Source organism: Oncorhynchus nerka, linkage group LG3 (assembly GCF_034236695.1).
Source record: "Oncorhynchus nerka isolate Pitt River linkage group LG3, Oner_Uvic_2.0, whole genome shotgun sequence".
NCBI lineage: Eukaryota > Metazoa > Chordata > Actinopteri > Salmoniformes > Salmonidae > Oncorhynchus > Oncorhynchus nerka.
In genome coordinates this window covers 21,403,574-21,426,815 of record NC_088398.1, presented here as the reverse complement: position 1 = coordinate 21,426,815, position 23,242 = coordinate 21,403,574, and the positions used below count along the sequence as shown (strand labels likewise).

The window sequence follows — 23,242 nt, the reverse complement described above, 5'->3', positions numbered from 1 at the left end:
AGACAATTCTCTAAAAGGCGCTGGAGGACACGTCGAACGTGCTGAACATGAATCTGGGGTGACGGTGAAAAAATCAGGATATCGTCAAGGTAAACGAAAACAAAGATGTTCAGCATGTCTCTCAGTACATCATTCACTAATGCCTGAAAGACAGCTGGAGCGTTAGCGAGACCGAACGGCAGAACCCGGTATTCAAAGTGCCCTAACGGAGTGTTAAACACCGTTTTCCACTCGTCCCCCTCCCTGATGCGCACAAGATAGTAAGCGTTACGAAGGTCCAACTTAGTGAAAAACCTGGCTCCCTGCAGGATCTCGAAGGCTGAAGACATAAGGGGAAGCGGGTAACGATTCTTAACCGTTATGTCATTCAGCCCTCGATAATCCACGCAGGGGCGCAGGGTCCCGTCCTTTTTCTTAACAAAAAAAAACCCCGCTCCGGCGGGAGAGGAGGAAGGGACTACGGTACCGGCGTCGAGAGCTACAGACAAATAATCTTCGAGAGCCTTACGTTCGGGAGCCGACAGAGAGTATAGTCTACCCCGGGGGGGAGTGGTACCCGGAAGGAGATCAATACTACAATCATATGACCGGTGAGGAGGAAGGGAGGTGGCCCTGGACCGACTGAAGACCGTGCGCAGATCATGATATTCCTCCGGCACCCCTGTCAAATCACCAGGCTCCTCCTGTGAAGAGGGGGCAGAAGAAACAGGTGGAATAGCAGACATTAAACACTTCACATGACAAGAGACGTTCCAGGAGAGGATAGAGTTACTAGACCAATTAATAGAAGGATTATGACACACTAGCCAGGGATGGCCCAAAACAACAGGTGTAAAAGGTGAACGAAAAATCAAAAAAGAAATGGTTTCGCTATGATTACCAGAGACAGTGAGGGTTAAAGGTAGCGTTTCACGCTGAATCCTGGGGAGAGGACTACCATCCAAGGCGAACATGGCCGTGGGCTCCCCTAACTGTCTGAGAGGAATGTCATGTTCCCGAGCCCAGGCTTCGTCCATAAAACAGCCCTCCGCCCCAGAGTCTATCAAGGCACTGCAGGAAGCTGCCGAACCGGTCCAGCGTAGATGGACCGACAAGGTAGTACAGGATCTTGAAGGAGAGACCTGAGTAGTAGCGCTCACCAGTAGCCCTCCGCTTACTGATGAGCTCTGGCTTTTACTGGACATGAAATGACAAAATGACCAGCGGAACCGCAATAGAGACAGAGGCGGTTGGTGATTCTCCGTTCCCTCTCCTTAGTCGAGATGTGAATACCCCCCAGCTGCATGGGCTCAGCACCTGAGCCAGTGGAGGAAGATGGTAGTGATGCGGAGAGGGGGGAAACGGATAACGCGAGCTCTCTTCCACGAGCTCGGTGACGAAGATCTACCCGTCGTTCTATGCGAATAGCGAGTTCAATCAAAGAATCCACGCTGGAAGGAACCTCCCGGGAGAGAATCTCATCCTTTACCTCCGCGTGGAGACCCTCCAGAAAACGAGCGAGCAACGCTGGCTCGTTCCAGTCACTGGAGGCAGCAAGAGTGCGAAACTCTATAGAGTAGTCCGTTATGGATCGATTACCTTGACATAGGGAAGACAGGGCCCTGGAAGCTTCTTTCCCAAAAACTGAACGATCAAAAACCCGTATCATCTCCTCCTTAAAGTTCTGATACTGGTTAGTACACTCAGCCCTTGCCTCCCAGATTGCCGTGCCCCACTCACGAGCCCGTCCAGTAAGGAGAGATATGACGTAGGCGATACGAGCTGTACCCCTGGAGTACGTGTTGGGCTGGAGAGAGAACACAATATCACACTGGGTGAGGAACGAGCGGCATTCAGTGGGCTCCCCAGAGTAACACGGTGGGTTATTGATTCTGGGCTCCGGAGACTCGGAAGCCCTGGAAGTAGCCGGTGGATCGAGGCGGAGATTGTGAATATGTTTCGAGAGGTCGGAGACTTGGGCGGCCAGGGTCTCAACGGCATGTCGAGCAGCAGACAATTCCTGCTCGTGTCTGCCTAGCATCGCTCCCTGGATCTCGACGGCTGAGTAGAGAGGATCCGAAGTCGCTGGGTCCATTCTTGGTCGGATTCTTCTGTTATGCAGGTGAGTGAGGACCCAAAAGCGATTTAACAGAAACAGAGTCTTTTAATGTCCAAACAGGGAAAACATAAATCCTCAATCTTTACAGGAGATGTCCAAACAGGAAAACATAAATCCTCTATCTTTACAGGAGAGTCCCCCTTCTAGTAGTAGAGGAGAATAGCAGGGCTAGCGGCAACAGACTGCTGGTCCCTCCGGGTAGGCACGGGCCGTAGAGGACAGAGACACCTGCTCACACGCAGCATCTGATGAAGAGGCAGATTACGACAGGACGGGACAAGGGCAAAGCAAACAAGAATCCGACAAGGACAGAAGCAGAAACAGAGAGAGAAATAGAGACTTAATCAGAGGGCAAAAGAGGGGACAGGTGTGAGAGAGTAAACGAGGTCGTTAGGAGAATGAGGAACAGCTGGGAGCAGGAACGGAACGATAGAGAGAGAGAGAGAGATAGAGAGAGAGAAAGTAACCTAATACGACCAGCAGGGGGAAACGAAGAGAAGAGAAAGCACAGGGACAAGACATAACATGACAATACATGACATTTCACACATGCTTTATAGCGCAGATCAGGGTACCACATGCTCCAGAATCAGGATAATAAGGGGATATGTGAAAGCGCCTCTTAGATACATGACCAAATGATAGGGGGCCATGTTGAACCACATAAAGACCGGACCAAGATATGAAGAGCAATGTGTCATGAGCTTTTAATGAACTGCCACTGTAAATGCCAGGCAGCCTTAGCTAGCAAGCTATAACCCCAGGTTTTATGTCAGTTTATTGCACACATTCACGAACATGGCCATGCTGCTACCTTTCATTTACCTCAGAAAATTGTTTTGAAACAGAGGCAAGAATGATTTGATATTAACACCATGACCCAATAGGCAAAGGATAAAGTGAGTGCTGTGCTAACCGGTGTGGAAAGAAGCCAGCTCACCCTTACACACAGAGAAATGCTCTTGGAGTGCTTGGCACGTATTTTATTTCCAAAACTATGATTTCAAATATTTAAAATGTCAAGAGGATGAAAAATTGAAAACACACTTATGTTAGTCTCCAGTAGACAGCATATAGCTACAGAGATGTTGTCCTTGAAATCAAATCCAGCTGACACGCACGCACGCATGCACGCACGCACACACCATTTGATTTCATCTTGGCTTCAAACACATTATTTATATGCAAAACCCCCAGAGCCTGAAGTCCTCTTGTTAATATAAGCTTTTCTCACCGCTCCGCGTGACTGACATGTAGAAGCAGCGGCCTGTGCTCTGATCGGAAGCAGGAATATGGAGCACGGAAATGAGAGGTCAGTGGAATTTTTGAGCACCGTAGTGTGTTCTGGGTGGAGATTAACCCCTGGATGCGGGGAGCCAGAATGTATCCCAGTTCACCACTCCGAGAGGGAGAATTGAACCGCGGTTGGTTCTCGGGGAACGACATTGCAGTGAATTCACGGTCATCAGGTTTTACATTAGATTTCCATTATATTCCCACTGCATGGGTGAGGTGTTTGCATGGCTCGATTCCATTCAACATGTTGTTTATAATGTAGAAACAGAAAAGACATGCTTAGGGTAGAAGTTGACACCAACCACAGATCTAGGATCCCATGACTTTATACCCCCTAAACGTAACATTAGAGGTATGACAAATGAATGAGCCTGTAGGTCTAATGATTATGGGTCATTTCTATTCAAAGACATGCACATGTAGAATGCACATCTGCCTTAAAGTGTGAATGTAGATGATAGGGATGGTCGGATTAGCATACTCAATCAATGAACCACGGATGGCTTTGTGTAGCAGGCAGCTCCTACTAAGTTCAATCTCGGTAACCAAATACACTGAGTGTACGAAACTTGAAGAACACCTTCCTAATATTAAGTTGCAGCCCGCTTGTGTCCTCAGAATTGGGGCATGGACTCTACAAGGTGTCAAACGTTTTCCACAGGGATGCTGGCCCATGTTGATGCATATGCTTCCCACAGTTGTGACAAGTTGGCTGGGTGTCCTTTGGGTGGTGGATCATTCTTGATACACACAGGAAACTGTTGAGCATGAAAAACCCAGCAGCGTTGCAGTTCTTGACGCAAACCGGTGCGCCTGCTACCTACTACCATAGCCCGTTCGTAGGCACTTAAATATTTTGTCTTGCCCATTCAATCTCTGAATGGCACACATACACAATCCTTGTCTCAGTTGTCTCAAGGCTTTACAATCCCTATTTAACCTGTCACCTCCCCTTAATCTACTCTGATTGATGTGGATTTAACAAATTACAAATTACAAGGGATCATAGCATTCACCTGGTCAGTCTGTCGTGGAAAGGGCAGGTGTTCATAATGTTTTGTACACTCAGTGAATGTCATACACTGTAAGTTTAACTCTTCTGTAAATACTTCACATGTAAATACCTTTTGAGGTTTCTCAGTACAGGTGTTCATACAGCAACAGATGTAGTGCTGAATGTTCCTTACTATTGCTTTGGACCACTCAAGCGGTCGAATACCAGCCTATTGTTTTTCAAATCAAATGTGTTCGAGCAGCCTTAAAAAGTCTGACATTGTAAAACTCAGCAGGTTCCTAATCATTGGGCTTCAAACAAGAGCAACTGCTGACAACGTTTTCATCAACAGGAAACGCAGATTTCTGTACATTTCCTTCCTCTCCCCCTTTCACTCACTCTCTCTCTCTCTCTCTACGTCCTATATCTGAGCCTATGTCTGAGGCAATATGTTTGAGATTAGCCTTGATTCTACAGGAGGAAATTCTTCTTCTTCTGCAAATACTGTTTCCTGTGTCTAAGAGTCTGTCTTCTGTGGTGAACGGATCCTCATCTGCTATGTGAAATATGTGTACATACAATTATGTTCCTTCTCCTTCGTGGAGGCAAATAATCTGTTCATGATTTGGTTTTACTGGCAGCCCAAATATTAACCTGTCTTATCTAGTTTTCAGGAGAGTTCTCTTTCTCTCTCTAGAGGTGTGTGGAGATTTCTGAGTGTGGGATCTGTGTGCATTATGTTTGTGTGTGTATATATACTGTAAGAGTGTGTGTGTGTTTGAGTGTCTGTTTTTACCAACCCCATTTTCTTAGCGTCCACCCTCTTCTCGCTACTCTGATACACAATACCTCCTATATGCCCCCTCACAGCTTTATTGGGTGTTATTGCCCTGTTGCTCTGATCCAATATGACAGTATTGATTGTGTTGAAATGCAATCTAGGCATAGCTAGCAGAGGAGTAAACAAGCTACATTTAACCAAACACCTCTGCCCCAGCCTTCACACAACCCAAATGAGGAACAAAGATATTTGTCTGCTATAAAAAGAGGATAAATTGTTTCCTCTCATGGCTGTTCTTGGACTTTATTAAGAGGGCATTGGGTTGTTGCTCACCGTTCACAGGAAGTGTCTTCATTCTGGAGAATCTTGACCTCACTTCCTGAAAGCTAGGTTTGAACATTTCTGTTTTCAAAGAACGTCTTGGTTGAAGGTCCATCGCAAGGTTCATGGGACATTGGTTTTCTGTGAAAGCTTTCAATTGGAATGACAAGATACAGAATGTACTGAGAGTGTATGCATGTGCACACTTAAATGACAGAGCTGAACACAGTTGTTTTTCCATTCATCTTCATTCTCATTCAGTTAGTGGGATTCCAGTTGTCGTTCCAAAAATGTTGCTTAATAATTGACATGCACAGCTTGAGACTGCCATGCTACTTACTGCTTATCCTACAGCCATTCTCTCCCATTAAGCACTAATGTAGAGCTTCAGACATTCTGGAGCTGTTTGAACTCCTCTGAGCTGGCGTGTTATGAATAGTCTAACATTTCAAAAGCATATTTGAAGTTCTCATGAGATCGATATAGATATGGGGGTGGGGTTCTCTTCAGATTTCTGCTGTGAGAACCAACACAAGACTCCACTGAGGATATATCAACCCTCAAATAAACCTCAAGGACTCACCATCAATAACGGAATAGTGTAGCCTACCCACGAATGACTTCTCCTCAGTGATCGACATACTTGGGAAAATGTTTGCTAAACGGGGTTCATTCGAGTCCGTTGGGCTATCTGAGTTCTCTGAAAACCACACAGCAGAGAAGTATCGTATTGACAAAATGTCTTCTCTAAATAGTCATGTCAAGGTTTGAGCCCACCTCACCGCCACACACTGGTTGTGTGTGCTTTCTCCGAGAGTCTGTCTCTCATCCTGTGTAAACTGTCAATCGTACGTAGCACCAGTCGTATCTGTTATCTTTAATAATATATTTAAATGTCATTCTCCTGCATTTGACTTATTTCATAACTCATGGGAACATGGGTCTTGTCCTTCAAGAATTCAGTACATTGCTTGTGAAGTATGTAGGTATCACAGCGTCAATTATATATAATAATCCTATATGTCTATAGCAATCTATTCTGGTAATTTACAAACAAAAGATGGGGGTGTTATGCAGGCACTGTAGGCAGTTAATTATAATAAAGATCATAGACACATTCTGTAATTATTGCAGATCTGTCTCATATTTCACTCATACATCTGAGTTGGTAGCGAGGTCCCAGGCATTGTTTCCATGGGTTCAATCATTATAGTGCCGGGTGTGGTTTCCATGACAATCTACCACCTGTTGTCTGGTGGAGCTCCCATCTGCTGGGAGACTGAGGTGTGAGTCAAAGGCTTTCTGCAATGGGAGTTAATGACTACTGAAGAGGGTGTGGACGATACAGTATCTGTTTATTCATTTAGGTTCGCATCTCTTGATGTATCGTACTGGCGCCTTCATACTCAGTCTGGGGAATCAGCCTGGGGCGGCAGGTAACCTAGAGGTTAGAGCGTTGGACTAGTGACCGAAACGTTGCAAGATCGAATCCCCGAGCTGACAAGGTAAAAATCTTGTCGTTCTGCCCCTGAACAAGGCAGTTAACCTACTGTTCCTAGGCTGTCATTGAAAATAAGAATTTGTTCTTAACTGACTTGCCTACTTAAATAAAGGTTAAATAAAAATATGCCTCCCTAACTTATGTTACGGCTAATGCATCTCTATGGAAAATATGAGGAACAGTAGATTTATTTATTACTGCTATGTAAGAGAATGAGATGATTCACACCGTGTGTGCAGGTGCAGACACGTGTTTTACAGTGCCGGCTACACATAGACGTGGATCATCCACTCTATACAGTTGTGAAAACACTTAGTGCCTTCTAAAAGTATTCACACCCCTTGACTTTTTTCACTGTGTTGTGTTATAGCCAGAATTTAAAATGGACTCCATTGAGATTGTGTGTCACTGGCTTACACACAACACCCCATAATGTCATAGTGGAATTGTGTTTTTAGACATTTTCACAAATTATTTAAAAATGTAAAGCTGAAATGTCTTGAGTCAATTAGTATTCAACCCCTTTGTTATGGCTAGCCTAAATAAGTTCAGGAGTAAAATTAGGTTAACAAGTCACATAATAACTTTCATGGACTCCTCTGTGTGCAATAATAGTGTTTAACATGCTTTTTGAATGCCTGAATACTTCATTTCTGTACCCCACACATTCAATTATCTGTAAGGTCCCTCAGTTGAGCAGTGAATTTCAAAAACAGATAAATCCACAAAGACCAGTAGGTTTTCCAATGCCTCGCAAAGAAAGGCACCTATTGCTAGATGGGTAAAAAAAAGCAGACGTTGAATAGTGTATCAAATACACCCAGCCTGCTCATTTAACACAAGCGGCCTCATTTAACTCAGTTGCTGGAGAGGAAGCAAACCGCTCAGGGATTTCACCATGAGGCCAATGGTAACTTTGAAGCAGTTAGTTTTAATTAATGGCTGTGGTAGGAGAAAACTAAGGATGGATAGACAACATTGTAGTTACTCCACAATACTAACCTAAATTACAGAGTGTAAAGAAGGAAGCCTGTACAGCATATTCCAAAACATTCATCCTGTTTGGAATAAGACACTAAAGTAAAACTGAAAAAAATGTGGCAATTTCTGAATACAAATCGTTATGTTTGGTGCAAATCCAACAAAACACATCATCGAGTACCACTGTTCATATTTTCAAGCATGGTGGTAGCTGCATCATGTTATGGGTATGCTTGTCATCGGCAATGACTAGAGAGTTTTTTAGGAGAAAAAGAAACTGTAGGAAAACCTGGTTTAGTCTGCTTTCCAACAGACACTGGGAGACAAATTCACCTTTCAGCAGGTCAATAACCTTAAACATAAGCCAAATATACACTGGACTGGCTTACCAAGTTTCAAGCCTGTAAGTATATGGCAAGACTTAAATGTCTGTCTATTAATGATCATTCAACCACTTGTCAGAGCTTGAAGACATTTTTAAAGAATAATGTGAAAATATTGAACAATCTTTAGAATTACCCAGAAAGACTCACAGCTGTAATCACTGCCAAAGGTGATTCTAACATGTATTGACTCAGGGGTGTATACTTATGTAAGTTAGATTTCTGTATTTCATTTTCTGTACATTTGCAAGCATTTCTAAAAACATGTTTTACTTTGTCATTATGGGGTGTATGTAGGTGGGGAAGAAAAAAATACATGTTATCCATAAGAGGCTGAAAAACATGTGACACCCCATTGATAGTTTTTGGCTGCCACATTTTATCATCAAACATATTCAAGTTCACAGCCTTTGAGATGGGGCTTGTACTGAGCCCTGAGGTATACCAGTAGATTCAATACTACTGTACTGAGGTGTTCTACTTCATTGGGTTATTATTTCAAACATTTTGGACCTTTTATTTAACTAGGCATATTGAGGTATTGAGTTGTGGTGGTGGTTCTCCGTACCCTGTGTACTCTTCCGTAATAATTATGGAGGCACGAAGGGCACTGCGTGAGATGTTGAAACTGGGGATCCCAGAGGAATGCCGGGGACCTAGGGCTGTTTGCATGTCATTATCAATGTGGGTACCCCCTTCCACCTACGTACAGTGCAGAAACACAGACACACACATAACCTCCGCCACCAACAGATACCCAGACATACCTACCATACAGCGTTTACAGTATCTCTCTCAAACAGTGCAATCTTTCATGACGTGGAAAGATATGATCCCCATAGTCATAGTGGTGGTGATTTATACATACAGTACAAACCCAGACGGTAGGCATTATAGATGAACCCTCTCTAAGACAGATTCCCAATGTTTTCCTAAGAAGTAATAATCTCACAGAACAGAAGTAAAGAAGATTATGGACTTGAGAGTAAACAGAAATGCATTTGATGCCAGGAACCTGTAAATAAGGAATGGAAATCTAGCCTTGTTGAAGGGGTCTAATCCTTATGTTAACCACAAGCTACTACAAATTCTAATCTCCATATTTTACCATTATAATTTTGTATCTTACAATCTATTTGCATCGAACACTTCTCTTATTCAAGTGTGGCTTCTTTCAATGGAACCCTAATGTCAGAAAATGTTATGGAAATGGACTCCAACCTAAAGGGAGGAAGGAGAAACTCATGTACTGTTGTGGTGCCAGACTTGGGTTCAAATAGTATTTGAGATCCTGAGTGTTTTCTTGATCCTGCCCAGAGTGCCAGGTGGGCAGGTTTTTCACTTTGGGGATTTTTTCTTCTTCGATTTGTTCAATTGCACCAGGCAACCTATGTCAAACACAACTAAAGTATTTGAAAGATTCAGAATGCTATTTGAACCCAGGTCTGCTGTGGTGCACCACTGAATGTCGTCAATGGATTCATATGGGCATTGATGAACGCCTGCTCATTTAACACTGCTTGTTTCTCAAGAGCTGCCCGTCTCCGAGCAACAGGGCTGTCAACGGATCTACTTTCTCAGAAATCTGGCTTCGGAGACTTCCTGTCAAGCAAATCTGATGGAGGAAGAGACTTAATTCCAGAAAGACCTTTTTTTCCTATTTATAAACCTTTTTACTAGCTGCACAAATTACAGGTCGTTTTCCCTCCATCAAGTCACCGAGCGCCTTTTCATTTAGCCGTCGTAACGTACAGTGTTTAGACATTTTAAAGAGGGAGCTTTTGATTAACTCTGTGCTTTTCCACTATTTTACAGGCTTATGTGTGGTTGTGCTAAGATTGAAAGTAGCAGGGGATGCATAGGTACATGGTGATCTACAGATGGACGCTTAAATGCACTGTCTAGACTTAAAAGTACAATTAAATGAGCATTTTAGCAGTTCCTGGAGACTCACTGCCTAGTCAAACGACACACTAAACCTAAGCTCCTCATCGATTATGTCTGCTTCGGACGGGTCCAGTCTGTTGATGACTGCCTACTCTTCTCATGATGCAGTCTGTTACGGTGCCACCGTGTAAGCTGTCATAAGACTTGCATAACCTGTAACAACACCTAGCAGGCTAGCAGTGACTCTTCCTCCCTCTGGAACATGACCCCTGTCAGTAGTTCCGTTTTAAATGATTAGAATGTTGTCATCTGTATCTGAGAAGGGAACAGGAGCAGCTTGTCTCCAGGTTATCTCCCACTTCGCCGGAGCACAAGGTGTGTGTGTGTGTGTGTGTGTGTGTGTGTGTGTGTGTGTGTGTGTGTGTGTGTGTGTGTGTGTGAGCGTACGTGTGTGCCTGTCTCTTTGTGTGTGTGTTTGAGAGATTGCGTGCTTACCTTGGTTGGCGTGCCTAAGTCTTAGAGAGTGTGCAATTTTGCTTACCTCTGAGCGAGTGGTGGGCCAATGCACGGCACCAGCAGGCCTCTCACAATGACTCATTAGTTAGGTAATTAAGGCACAAGGCTGTGTCCCCGGGGCTCCACAGTGGAGCACTGTGAGCTAGGACTACTAATTATACTGCTAGTCCCAGAGAAGAGAGCGATGGAGGGAACATATGGTCCATAGGTCCTGCTCTCAACAAAGGAGGGTGGTGGGGGGGAAGAAATGGGGAGAGGTGCGGACAGGGGACCTGTCGGCATTTTCATTATGCGTCTATGAAAGCTAATGGCACAGGGCAGGGCCTGGAGAGGGGAGACGGGTCCAGAGGTTGTGCTCAGTGGAAAGAAGGGTTTAGGGAGACAGAGTATTTTAATTGGACACAGATGAGGGTATGAGTACTTTGGATACTTACAGTATTCTGCAAGGGTGGGTTAACACAGACTTTAAATGGTCTTCTGTGGTAATTTGTAAGGACCTTCTATTATGTAGTAATTATGTAGGCTTTATGAACTGCCGTAGACCCCATAGAAGTAGAGAAATAGTGAAGGGGTGGTGGCTATTGTCATTTTGAGCACAGTGCTACCATTAGTCATTGTCATTTGGATGACATATTGTAGTATCCTAATCAAATTACAAGATGGAGGTCCCTTCCTGTATGGTTTCAGGATATTATACTCTACAGTCTACAGTATGCATCTTGTTTAGTCATGCAAAACACCACTTCCATGCCCTGAACTCAAAGCAGCTAACTTTTTCAGTTGAATGACATTATAATCTTCAAGTTGTTTGAATATGATATAGTCCAGAAGCAAAATGAGTTCTTAGTGTGGTAGGAAAATAAACAGCGCTTTAATTGTGATGAGGGAAAATGATGCTGAGCAGCAGATAGCATGTTTCACTTTTCCCTGAGTACTAATAGCTCATTTATTCCGGGTCTATTTTTTTCCCCACTCAAGGTTCATACAAATCGTATTGAACTATGTCCCCCAGCGGCAGAGTACCGAGTGTCGGTGGAGCCCACACGCTCAAATCTCTCAGCTTATTCATTTCTTATATACTCATTTATTTTTTTTACACATTGACTGATGGAAGTGCAATAGCCGAGCTCAACGGTGCTTACATGGAACTGATGGTAGAGGGCGAATGACACATCTAGCACAATCAATTCAAACTGGAGCTGGAAAGACTTCAAACTAGCTGCACTTCGTTTCATTTGACCTGTTTTCTATTGATAGGTCTTTGTATATATCCATACAAATTATGCTGATTCATGATTCCGACTGGCTGAGAAAAGCTGCCTTCCTGTCTGTCTCATCCTGACTCCTGACACGTTCTTTACTATGGGACAGCTGGAGATCGAATTTGAATATTGAAACAATGTTGCAAATGTTGGAGAGACAGACAGCAAGGTTTATACAAATCTCCACTGTTGAAATCTAAATGTTAGTCTAAAAGAAACGTGAGATGATGTTTTTTTATAGTGGAGATATAGTGGTTTATAAATTGCCTGGCTGGGTTGATGAGGCAGCAGATTGCGCAGTCAGATGGAACAGAGTAAATGGGCATTTTAACATCATAGATTTAGTCTGTGGTAACTTGTGGATAGACATCGGCTGGAATGCGGTTTTAACCCATCAGCATTCAGGATTAGACCCGCCGTTGTATAATATGTTACATTTACAGTGCCATCAAAAAGTTATTCATACCCCTAGACTTATTCCACATTTTGTTGCGTTACATCCTGAATTCAAAATGGATTAAATATTTATCTACACACAATATCCCATAATGACAAAGTAAAAACATGTTTTTTTGAAATGTTTGCAAATGTATTGATGATGAAATTCAGGAATATCTAATTTGCATAAGTATTCACACCCCAGAGTCCATATATGTTAGAATCACTTTTGGCAGTGATTACAGCTGAGTCTTTCTGGGTAGGTCTCTAAGAGCTTTGCACGCCTGGATTGTACAATATTTGCACATAATAAAATAAGAAATTCTAGACAGCTATTTTGGTATCACTTTACTTGACACCTAGCGTCATAACACACAATATAGTCATAACACTGTCATGATATATTAAGACCTGCACCTACATAAGTGTCAAAACACAAAACCTACCACACAAGGCAAAATATTCCATTACACCATTGCCTACATGTCAACAGTATTTTTATATAATATTTTCTGAAATTGACCATATTGAATTATCATTGTAATTGCGCACACATTGATGTCAGATATGCACCTACCCCAATAGTATGTTGCTGATAACTGGGATGAATGCAGGGGCATATTTCAGGAGCAGGACAAGACACCCTCTTTTTGACTGATGACTGACGGTTATGATGACAGTTTCATAAAGAGTATTTTCTTAGTCCAACTAAAGTGACACAAGATGGTCATACTACTTCTTGATAGTGAAATAAAGTGTAAAAACACTGAAAATATTCATTACAACAACAAAGGATGTAAGAAACAAACTTTCAAACAAAAGGAAATGTCTTGGCAGGGAAAAAATACATTTGAATTTATGTGGGTTTTGAAACTCTTATGTAGGTGTCATAACCAGCCATAAAATAACGCAATATACTGTATGTCACACCAGGTGTAAATATATGGGTCATGACAGTGTTACTACAATGTTGTTGATCCATCCTCAGTTTTCTATCACAGCCATTAAACTCTGTAACTGTTTTAGTCACCATTGGCTTCATTGTGAAATCCCTGAGCTGTTTCCTTCCTCTCCGGCAACTGAGTTAGGAAGGACGCCTGTATCTTTGTAGTGACTGGGTGTATTGATACACCATCCGTAGTGTAATGAATAACTTCACCATGCTCAAAGGGATATTCAATGTCTGCTTTTTTTTTTACCCATCTACCACTATCCGCCCTTGTTTGCCAAGCATTGGAAAACCTCCCTGGTCTTTGTGGTTGAATCTGTGTTTGAAATTCACTGCTCGACTGAGGGACCTTGCAGGCAATTCCACTTTGACATTATGGGGTTTTGTGTGTGGGCCAGTGACACAAAATCTAAATTTAAGTAATTTAATATTCAGGCTGTAAGACAGACAACAAAATGTGAAAAAGTCTATGCGTGTGGATGCCCAGGTGAAATATACAGCCCAGGTGAAATATACAGCCCAGGTGAAATATACAGCCCAGGTGAAACATACAGCCCAGGTGAAACATACAGCCCAGGTGAAACATACAGCCCAGGTGAAACATACAGCGCATTCGGAAAGTATTCGAACCCCTATTCCACATTTTGTTACGTTACAGCCTTATTCTAACATGGATTCATTCATTTTTTCCTCATCAATCTACACACAATACACCATAATGACAAAGCAAAAACAGGTTTTTAGAAATCTTTGCAAATTGATAAATAGAAAACACTGAAATATTACATTTACACAATACTCAGACCCTTTACTCAGTACTTTGTTGAAACACCTTTGTCAGTGATTACAGACTCTAGCTCTGTCAGGTTGGATGGCGAGTGTCGCTGCACAGCTATTTTCAGGTCTCCCCAGAGATGTTCGATCGGGTTCAAATAAAATAAAATTGTATTTTTCACACGCGCCGAATACAACCGGTACAGACCTTTACCGTGAAATGCTTACCAAGCCATGAGGTCGAAGGAATTGTTCGTAGAATTCTGGCTAGGCCACTCAAGGACATTCAGAGACTTGTCCCTAAGCCACTCCTACTTTATCTTGGCTGTGTGCTGAGGGTTGTTGTCCTGTTGGAAGGTGAATCCTTGCCCCAGTCTGAGGTCCAGAGTGCTCTGGAGCAGGTTTTCATCAAGGATCTATCTGTACATTGCGCCGTTCATCTTTCCCTCGATCATGACTAGTCTCTGTCTCTTCCACTGAAAAACATCCCCATAGCATTATGCTGCCACCACCATGCTTCACCGTAGGAATGGTGCCATGTTCCTCCAGACGTGACGGTTGGCATTCAGGCCATAGAGTTCAATCTTGGTTTCATCAGACCAGAGAATCTTGTTTCTCATGGTCTGAGAGTCCTTTAGGTAAAACTCCATGCGGGCTGTCATGTCCCGTTTACTGAGGAGTGGCTTCCATCTGGCCACTCTACCATAAAGGCCTGATTGGTGGAGTGCCGCAGAGATGGGAGAACCTTCCAGAAGGACAACCATCTCCACAGAGGAACTCTGGAGCTCTGTCATATTGGCCAATGGGTTCTTGGTCACCTCCCTGACCTAGGCCCTTCTCCCCCGATTGCTCATTTTGGCCAGGCGGTCAGCTCTAGGAGGAGTCTTGGTTGTTCCAAACTTCTTCAATTTAAGAATGATGGATGCCACTTGGGGACCATCAATGCTGCAGAAATGTTTTGCTACCCTTCCCCAGATCTGTGCCTCGACACAATCCTGTCTGTGAGCTCTACGGACAATTCCTTCCACCTCATGGCTTGGTTTTTCACTGTCAACTGTGGGACCTTTAATGGACAGGTGTGTGCCTTTCCAAATCATGTCCAATCAATTGAATTTATCACAGGTGGACTCGAGTCAAGGAGTAGAAACATCTCAAGGATGATCAATGGAAACAGGATGCACCTGAGCTCAATTTCAAGCTTCATAGCAACGGGTCTGAATACTTATGTAAATATGTTTTTAAATGATTTTTTATTATAAATTTGCAAAGATTTATAAAAAATGTTTTTCGCTTGGTCATTGTGGGGTATTTTGTGTAGATTGGTGAGGATTTTTATTGTATTTAATACATTTTAGAATAAGTCAAGGGGTCTGAATACTTTCCGATAGCACTGTATATCACTATAATGTGTTGTGTAGTAGGACCAAGATGATTGAAAAGTATTTGAAACTTGTTTGGATCACCATGTTCTTGAGGATGACTCTCACACGCAAGAAAATGCATTCATGTGGTCAATGTCAGGTAGTTGCCATATAAAGAAGGTCTAAAATGACTTTTTCTAAATAGTATCCAACAGTTAAACTTATTTTCACCTAATATGGCCTGTGTGTGAACATAACCTGGAGAAGCAGATACGTTTTTTTAAATCCCACGTTATGTTTTCTCCTCATTATTAAATGGGAGTATTTTTTTGTTTTGGCTCTGTGCTAACAGAATTTTCCAGAAAACCAATTTATTGGCTGTCAGCCAGGAGCCTTTTCTTTCATTATTTGTCAAGGTACGATAATTTTTTTCTTTCTGTTATTGTAAGTTAAAATAAACTCAAAAAAGGGAAAAGTAATTGGTTTCCTATTTGTTGATAACGTTAACCAGACTGCCTCAGTCTGCCTATGGGCTTTTCAAACAAGGGACCTCACATTTACGATATTAAACACAAACATTGACTTGAGATATATACAGTGTGCTCCAAAATTACTGGCACCCCTGACTGGCAATGCACATACTTAAAAATATATAAACAATATAATTATAGAGATAAACTCAAAATACCAACATGTGAGAAATACTGTACTTTATTCATGTTTCAATGGAACCAACCAAAATCATACAATTATTTAATTCAAAATACATTACACCAAAATCAAGGTTTCATAATTATTGGCACTCCTCATTTAGTACAACCACCTCTGGCAAGGATAACAGCATGGAGTCTTTTCCTGTAATGTTTGACAAGGTCAAGGAACACATTTGGAGGGATTTTGGACCATTCCTCTATGCAGATTCTTCACATTCTTGGGTTTGTGCTTATCAACTGCCCTCTTCAACTCCGCCCACAGGTTTCCGATTGGATTGAGGTCCGGCGACTGACATGGCCATGGCAGAACATTGATTTTGTTGTCACAGAACCATTTCTGTGTGGATCTTGAGGTATGTTTTGGGTCATTGTCTTGTTGGAAAGTCCACCTACGGCCAAGTCCCAGCCTTCTGGCAGAGGCAACCAGATTGTCAGCCAAAATTGCCTGATACTTGGTGGAATTCATTATGCCAACAATCTTAACCAGTGCCCCTGGACATCTGGAAATAAAACCGCCCCAAAACATCACTGACCCTCCACCATCTTTCACCGTGTGTATGAGGTGCCTCTCCTTGTATGCATCTCTGTTTTGATGCCATATCTGTATCAAAACGTTCAATTTTAGCCTCATCTGACCAGAGCACCTTCTTCCAGTCATAATTCAAATGACGGTTGGCAAACTCCAAGCCCTTGTCTTGTGGTCAGAAAGGGCTTTCTTCTGGCAACCCTTCCAAAGAGCCTGTGGATGTGGAGGTGGCATCTGATGGTGCTTTTTGAAACCTGGTGACTCCAAGACGCCAGGTTATATAAAAAAATATATATATACACACATACATTTGAAGTCAGAAGTTTACATACACCTTAGCCAAGTACTTTTTAAACTCTTTTTGTCACAAAACTGCAAATGCATTTAGCCCCCCAGGAGAGGGAGGAAGATGGTGAGAGAAGTAACAAAATCCCCAAGAATCACTGTGAAAGAATTGCAGGCCTGTGTGTATGTGTGTGTGTGTGTGTATTATTTATTTATATATATATATATATATATATATATATATATATATATATAAATAATACACACAAACACATATACAGTTGAAGTCAGAGGTTTACATGCACCTTGGACAAATACATTTAAAAACTCAGTTTTGCACAATTCCTGACATTTAATCCTAGTAAAAAGTCCCTGTCTTAGGTCAGTTAGGATCACCACTTTATTTTAAGAATGTTAAATGTCAGAATAATAGTAGAGAGGATGATTTATTTCAGCTTTATTTCTTTCATCACATTCCCAGTGGGTCAGAAGTTTACATACACTCAATTAGTATTTGGTAGCATTGCCTTTAAATGGTTTAACTTGGATCAAACCTTTCGGGTAGCCTTCCACAAGCTTCCCACAATAAGTTGGGTGAATTTTGGCCCATTCCTCCTGACAGAGCTGGTGTAACTAAGTCAGGTTTGTAGGCCTCCTTGCTCGGACACGCTTTTTCAGTTCTACCCACAAATTATCTAGTGGATTGAGGTCAGGGCTTTGGGATGGCCACCGCAATACCTTGACTGTGTTGTCCTTAGGCCATTTTGCCACAACTTTGGAAGTATGCTTGGGGTCATTGTCCATTTGGAAGACCCATTTGCGACCAAGCTTTAACTTCCTGACTGATGTCTTGAGATGTTGCTTCAATATATCCACATAATTTCCCTCCTCATGATTCCATCTATTTTGTGAAGTGCACCAGTCCCTCCTGCAGCAAAGCACCCCCACAACATGATGTTGCCACCCCTTGCTTCATGGTTGGGATGGTGTTCTTTGGCTTGCAAGCATCCCGCTTTTTCCTCCAAACATACGATGGTCATTATGGCCAACCAGTTCTATTTTTGTTTCATCAGACAAGAGGACATTTGTCCAAAAAGTACGATCTTTGTCCCCATGTGCAGTTACAAACTGTAGTCTGGCTTTTTCATGGTGGATTTGGAGCAGTGGCTTCTTCCTTGCTGAGCGGCCTTTCAGGTTATGTCAATGTAGGACTCGTTTTACTTGTGATATAGATACTTTTTGTACCCGTTTCCTCCAGTATCTTCACAAGGTCCTTTGCTGTTGTTCTGGGATTGATTTGCACTTTTCGCGCCAAAGAACGTTCATCTCTAGGAGACAGAACGCGTCTCCTTCCTGAGCGGTATGACTGCTGCGTGGTCCCATGGTGTTTATACTTGCGTACTATTGTTTGTACAGATGAATGTGGTACCTTCAGGTGTTTGACAATTGCTCCCAAGGATGAACCAGACTTGTGGAGGTCTACAATGTTTTTTCTGAGGTCTTGGCTGATTTATTTTGATTTTCCCATGATGTCAAGCAAAGAGGCAGTGAGTTTGAAGGTAGGCCTTGAAATACATCCACAGGTACACCTCCAATTGATTCAAATTATGTCAATTAGCCTATCAGAAGCCAAGCTGTTTAAAGTCACAGTCAACTTAGTGTATGTAAACTTCTGACCCACTGGTTTTGTGATACAGTGAATTATAAGTTAAATAATATGTAAACAATTGTTGGAAAAATTACTTGTGTCATGCACAAAGTAGATGTCCTAACCAACTTGCCAAAACTATCAAATGAAATTTGTGGAGTGGTTGAAAAACGAGTTTTAATGACTCCAACCTAAGTGTATGTAAACCTCCGACTTCAACTGTATATACATACATACATACATACATACATACATACATACATGTACTGCACAGAATCAAATCTGAATTTCTATACCTAAAAAAAGCCATTTTTAAAATATGGATAACAGTGTCTTATCGCCAAATAAACGCTCTCACCTCATCACACATTTTTGTGAGACCTTGCATTACCCTGCATTAGAGATGTTTGAATGATAAATGTACATATCGGTTGGTCACCGTATAAAGGCTTTTGGATTAGATTTCAGGAGCAGCTCTTATAGCGATTAGTGGCAACTTAAGAAGACCCCTATGGGTGTGTTTCCATTGGCTCTTAATGAAAACCATATTCTATATTTACTCATCTCAATGGAGTGTTCAGAAAGAAAGCAGAGAGAATTCTAGTCACGTTATTACATCTCACAGACCCGGCATACATGCACAGCACAGAACCAAGCCTCAAGGGAAAGGACAAAGAGTTTGAATCACCAAAACAGGAAAATAAAATCACAGAAGGATTAATTACATTTCCAACGGCAGTAGGGCAGATTTTGAGAGGGTGGCCTATTTCTTTTCCCTGTCATGCCTTTTAACTCTGGGAGCTCCTGTATTTTGGCGTAGGACAGAGTGTGATTGGGAAAATGTGTGGATATTTTTAGCCAACCAGTCACTGGCCTGAGGGGACAGAGGCTTTTTTTGGAGCTGTTTCACAATGGACCTCTGGTTCCATGCCCAGGAGAGACTTCAGATCCTCACTGAATCAGTTTTCATCTCCTCCACAATGCTGCTGTTTCCTGGTTGGCAATACAAGGCTTGCTCCATTACTCCCCTTTCCTCTATTGTTGTACTGGTGATTTACTGCAGGGTTTCCCAAACTCGGGCCCGGGGCCCCCCGGGTGCACGTTTAGTTTTTTGCCCTCGCACTACAGAGCAGATTCAAATAATCAAAGCTCGATGAGGACTTGGTTATTCAAGACCGAGTTTGGGGAAGCCCTGATGTATTGTAAGACATACTATTGTGTTACAGTGGTGTACTATAGACTGGTAGAACAATTGAGTTATTATATTAATTCACAGACATGCACAGTTAAAAGTGAAATCTATCAACCAAAGGAATTGGCAAATAGAAACAGGCACAGTAAGTCTTTTTGATTTGTAGTTTGACTGGGAAAACACCGTAACTTTCATCATTTCATTTGAGTGAACCCGTGTATAAACCACCATCGACTCAACCACAAATGCTACAGTGAGAGTTACGCTAATATTGTCCTTAGCATTTCTTTGTTGATGTATTATACAGCGATATGAAGCTGTGAATATTTCTCTGTGACCAAATGATCCTTCCCTGACCTGACCGTGACCTCTCATATACTTTCCGTTCTCAACGTTCCCATGGACTTTGCCTTTTTCTTCCCACTTTATGCCGCACTGATTCCAATTACCAGCAGTGGCATTCCCACAACTTGTTTCACATGTGACAGATCAAACAGACAGACAACCAGACTCTGCACCCCTCCTCTCCTCCTCCTTCCCTCCATCCTGCTCTTTGTCTTGACTGTTTCCCACGCGGGCCAGCTGTTTGGACCGCTTTAAATGTCGCCTCACAGTGCATTCTGGGAGCCGTGGATGGCTTGGCTCTGAGCTGCTTGGATTGTGCTGATACGACTAGGCTTAAGGAAAAAAGAAGAGAACCCCCCTTCCTTATCCCCCCACGTCAAAATATCTGGTCACTCAGCGAGTCTACTATCTTGTTAATTCCAAGTGTCTGTCTTCACCACTCCTATTGGGAGGTTAAGCCCTGTCGAGGAGGCATCAAAGCTCTCCTCAGAAAGTGGCTCGTATCATAGAGCTAAACAATCAGCTTTGATTGGATTTTTATCCTGTCTTATTAACTCTCAGACCAGGGAGCCAAAGCCAAAGGCATGATGCTAATTGCAAAAACAAACTGAAAATGCTCCCGTGGATCAACACTGACATCCGGTCCTGCTTACGTTTGGGTTGTTGTCCTGCAGTAAAGTATTATGACATTTGTTAGGGATGTTTTCTGTTTGGCAATAGGGTTGACCTCTCTCTGTTTCTCTATTTGACCTGGTCATGGATGAGTTCAACTAGATTCCATTTGAATGTAACCTTTTTGTAAGACTTTTCTTGGTTGTACATGATAATTCCCTGTGTATGTTTTAAAGTCCTAAAGAAATCCAAAAGCCGAAACGCTTTGGTTCTACTTTTAACAATAAAGAAGCTTTTATTTACTGAATTCCATTGTCCTCCAAAAGTTGCTGAATCTCCTCTCTGTTTATCACGTTTAGCTGAATTTGAGTATCATTCACTGGACTGGACTGGACTACTACTAATACTAATATCGCAGTCATTTCTATCACTACCATGACAAAACACCTGAACCAATCACACACATGTTCTTCAGTACCTTGTCTCGTTCCCTGTCTTTCAGATGGCTCATCTACACTGTGTCTTTCGTCTGTGCGGGAGCTCCCAGCCCAGCTCCAGGACCTGTACCAGCAGGGCTTCTCCCTGGTTGCCGTTCACCCCTTCATTCATCCCTGTGGTTCCGACGCAGTCAGCCCCCAGCACCAGCTCTACAGGGCCGTGCTGATCCGACTCGATGATGGGTACGGGTATATACACATTGCACTTATTCAGAGCACCTACATTGACATAATTAGCATAAGCCTTATCCAGGGTCAATTCACTTGTGTTTACGTCATCTTTGACATTACGTAATATGTATATTACCACATGGATGTAGACATGGGTATTACAGAGGTTGTTTTGGGCTAGCTGTCACAGGGCTGTTGTTTTGGGCTAGCTGTCACAGGGCTGTTGTTTTGGGCTAGCTGTCACAGGGCTGTTGTTTAGGGATAGCTGTCACAGGGCTGTTGTTTTGGGATAGCTGTCACAGGGCTGTTGTTTTGGGATAGCTGTCACAGGGCTGTTGTTTTGGGATAGCTGTCACGGGGCTGTTGTTTTGGGCTAGCTGTCACAGGGCTGTTGTTTTGGGCTAGCTGTCACAGGGCTGTTGTTTTGGGCTAGCCGTCACAGGGCTGTTGTTTTGGGCTAGCTGTCACAGGGCTGTTGTTTTGGGATAGCTGTCACAGGGCTGTTGTTTTGGGATAGCTGTCACAGGGCTGTTGTTTTGGGATAGCTGTCACAGGGCTGTTGTTTTGGGATAGCTGTCACAGGGCTGTTGTTTTGGGATAGCTGTCACAGGGCTGTTGTTTTGGGCTAGCTGTCACAGGGCTGTTGTTTTGGACGTTAGGAACCAAATAATCTCTTTCCAAGCTTTTGATGCTCCGGGCCAACATGTGGAATGGGCCAAAGTCACAGCTGCACCCCACATCTGCCCTCCACCCTGGCCCCTGTCGGTGTTGCAAACCCTGGGTGAGAGTTAGGTTGGATCAGGGTATGGTTTTATGTGAAGGGCATGGCGGGGTGAGGTTGGTGGCGGTGGTTTCCGGCTGAAGCCCTGGCTGGCGTGCCTCGCGTGGCCCGTGTTCTACCAGCTGGCTGCTATGAAGAACAGCGGTTTCATGCGTATTTACCGAGTGTGTTAGGCCACATACAGTTCTGTCTCTGGGAATGACTGCCTGTGTGAAGTAGAACCAGACACTCACTAGTCACTTTCCCCACAGAGAGGTTAGAGGGGCAGCAGTTAAACCTCTCACCCTCCCCTCTTAACAGTGTTTTATGGCCTGGTCTGTTCTCTCTTGTGGATCCAGAGCCCTGGGCTCGGACAGTGACGCCAGACTCCATAAATCCCCGGACTCTCTCCTCGTTGAATTATGATCCAGGAATTCACCTCGAGATTCCTAAATAAGTCATTCCAAACATGGACAAATAATTCCTGCACATTCCTCAGTATATTGGGTTTAGGCTCCGTGCCCTGTTGTTCTTGTTTTGCGCTTCCTGGTTGCCTAGTGTTGTCTTGATAGGATCAAACCATTTGGCTGGTACAGGTGGAGGGTTTAGTTAGTTGTAAAGCACAACAATCCATCCACTCAGGTGGCTCTTGCCTTCTTTCTAAAGACAGCCTGTGCCCATTAATGAGCTCCTATGGTCTAGGGAAATACATCACACCTCTCTCCCACTGTCTCTACACAAAAACCACTCACAAACAAGTTCTAGACCCTAATCCTATGCTGGTAGCACATAAATATTGATTCTGTATGAAAAGGGATGGATGAATGGGCAGCAGCATGGGGTTTTTACACACCGACATGGTTGCCTTCCTCTGGAGGAAAAAAATAGAATATGAGGAGAAGAATAGAAACCATGGAGAGAGAAAACAAGATCACAGCTGGAGTGTGAAAG

General features: G+C 43.0%; 1 protein-coding gene across 2 annotated transcripts in view; it reads left to right on the top strand.

The window, feature by feature from the left end:
* LOC115104405 (raftlin-like) overlaps positions 1–23,242 on the top strand; it is a 71,660-nt gene that overhangs the window by 13,787 nt on the left and 34,631 nt on the right. For both annotated transcript variants that reach the window (XM_029625839.2, XM_029625832.2), the window contains exon 3: positions 21,366–21,543. In XM_029625839.2, coding sequence (XP_029481699.1) covers positions 21,366–21,543 — 178 coding nt within the window. The remainder of the gene's footprint in view (positions 1–21,365; positions 21,544–23,242) is intronic.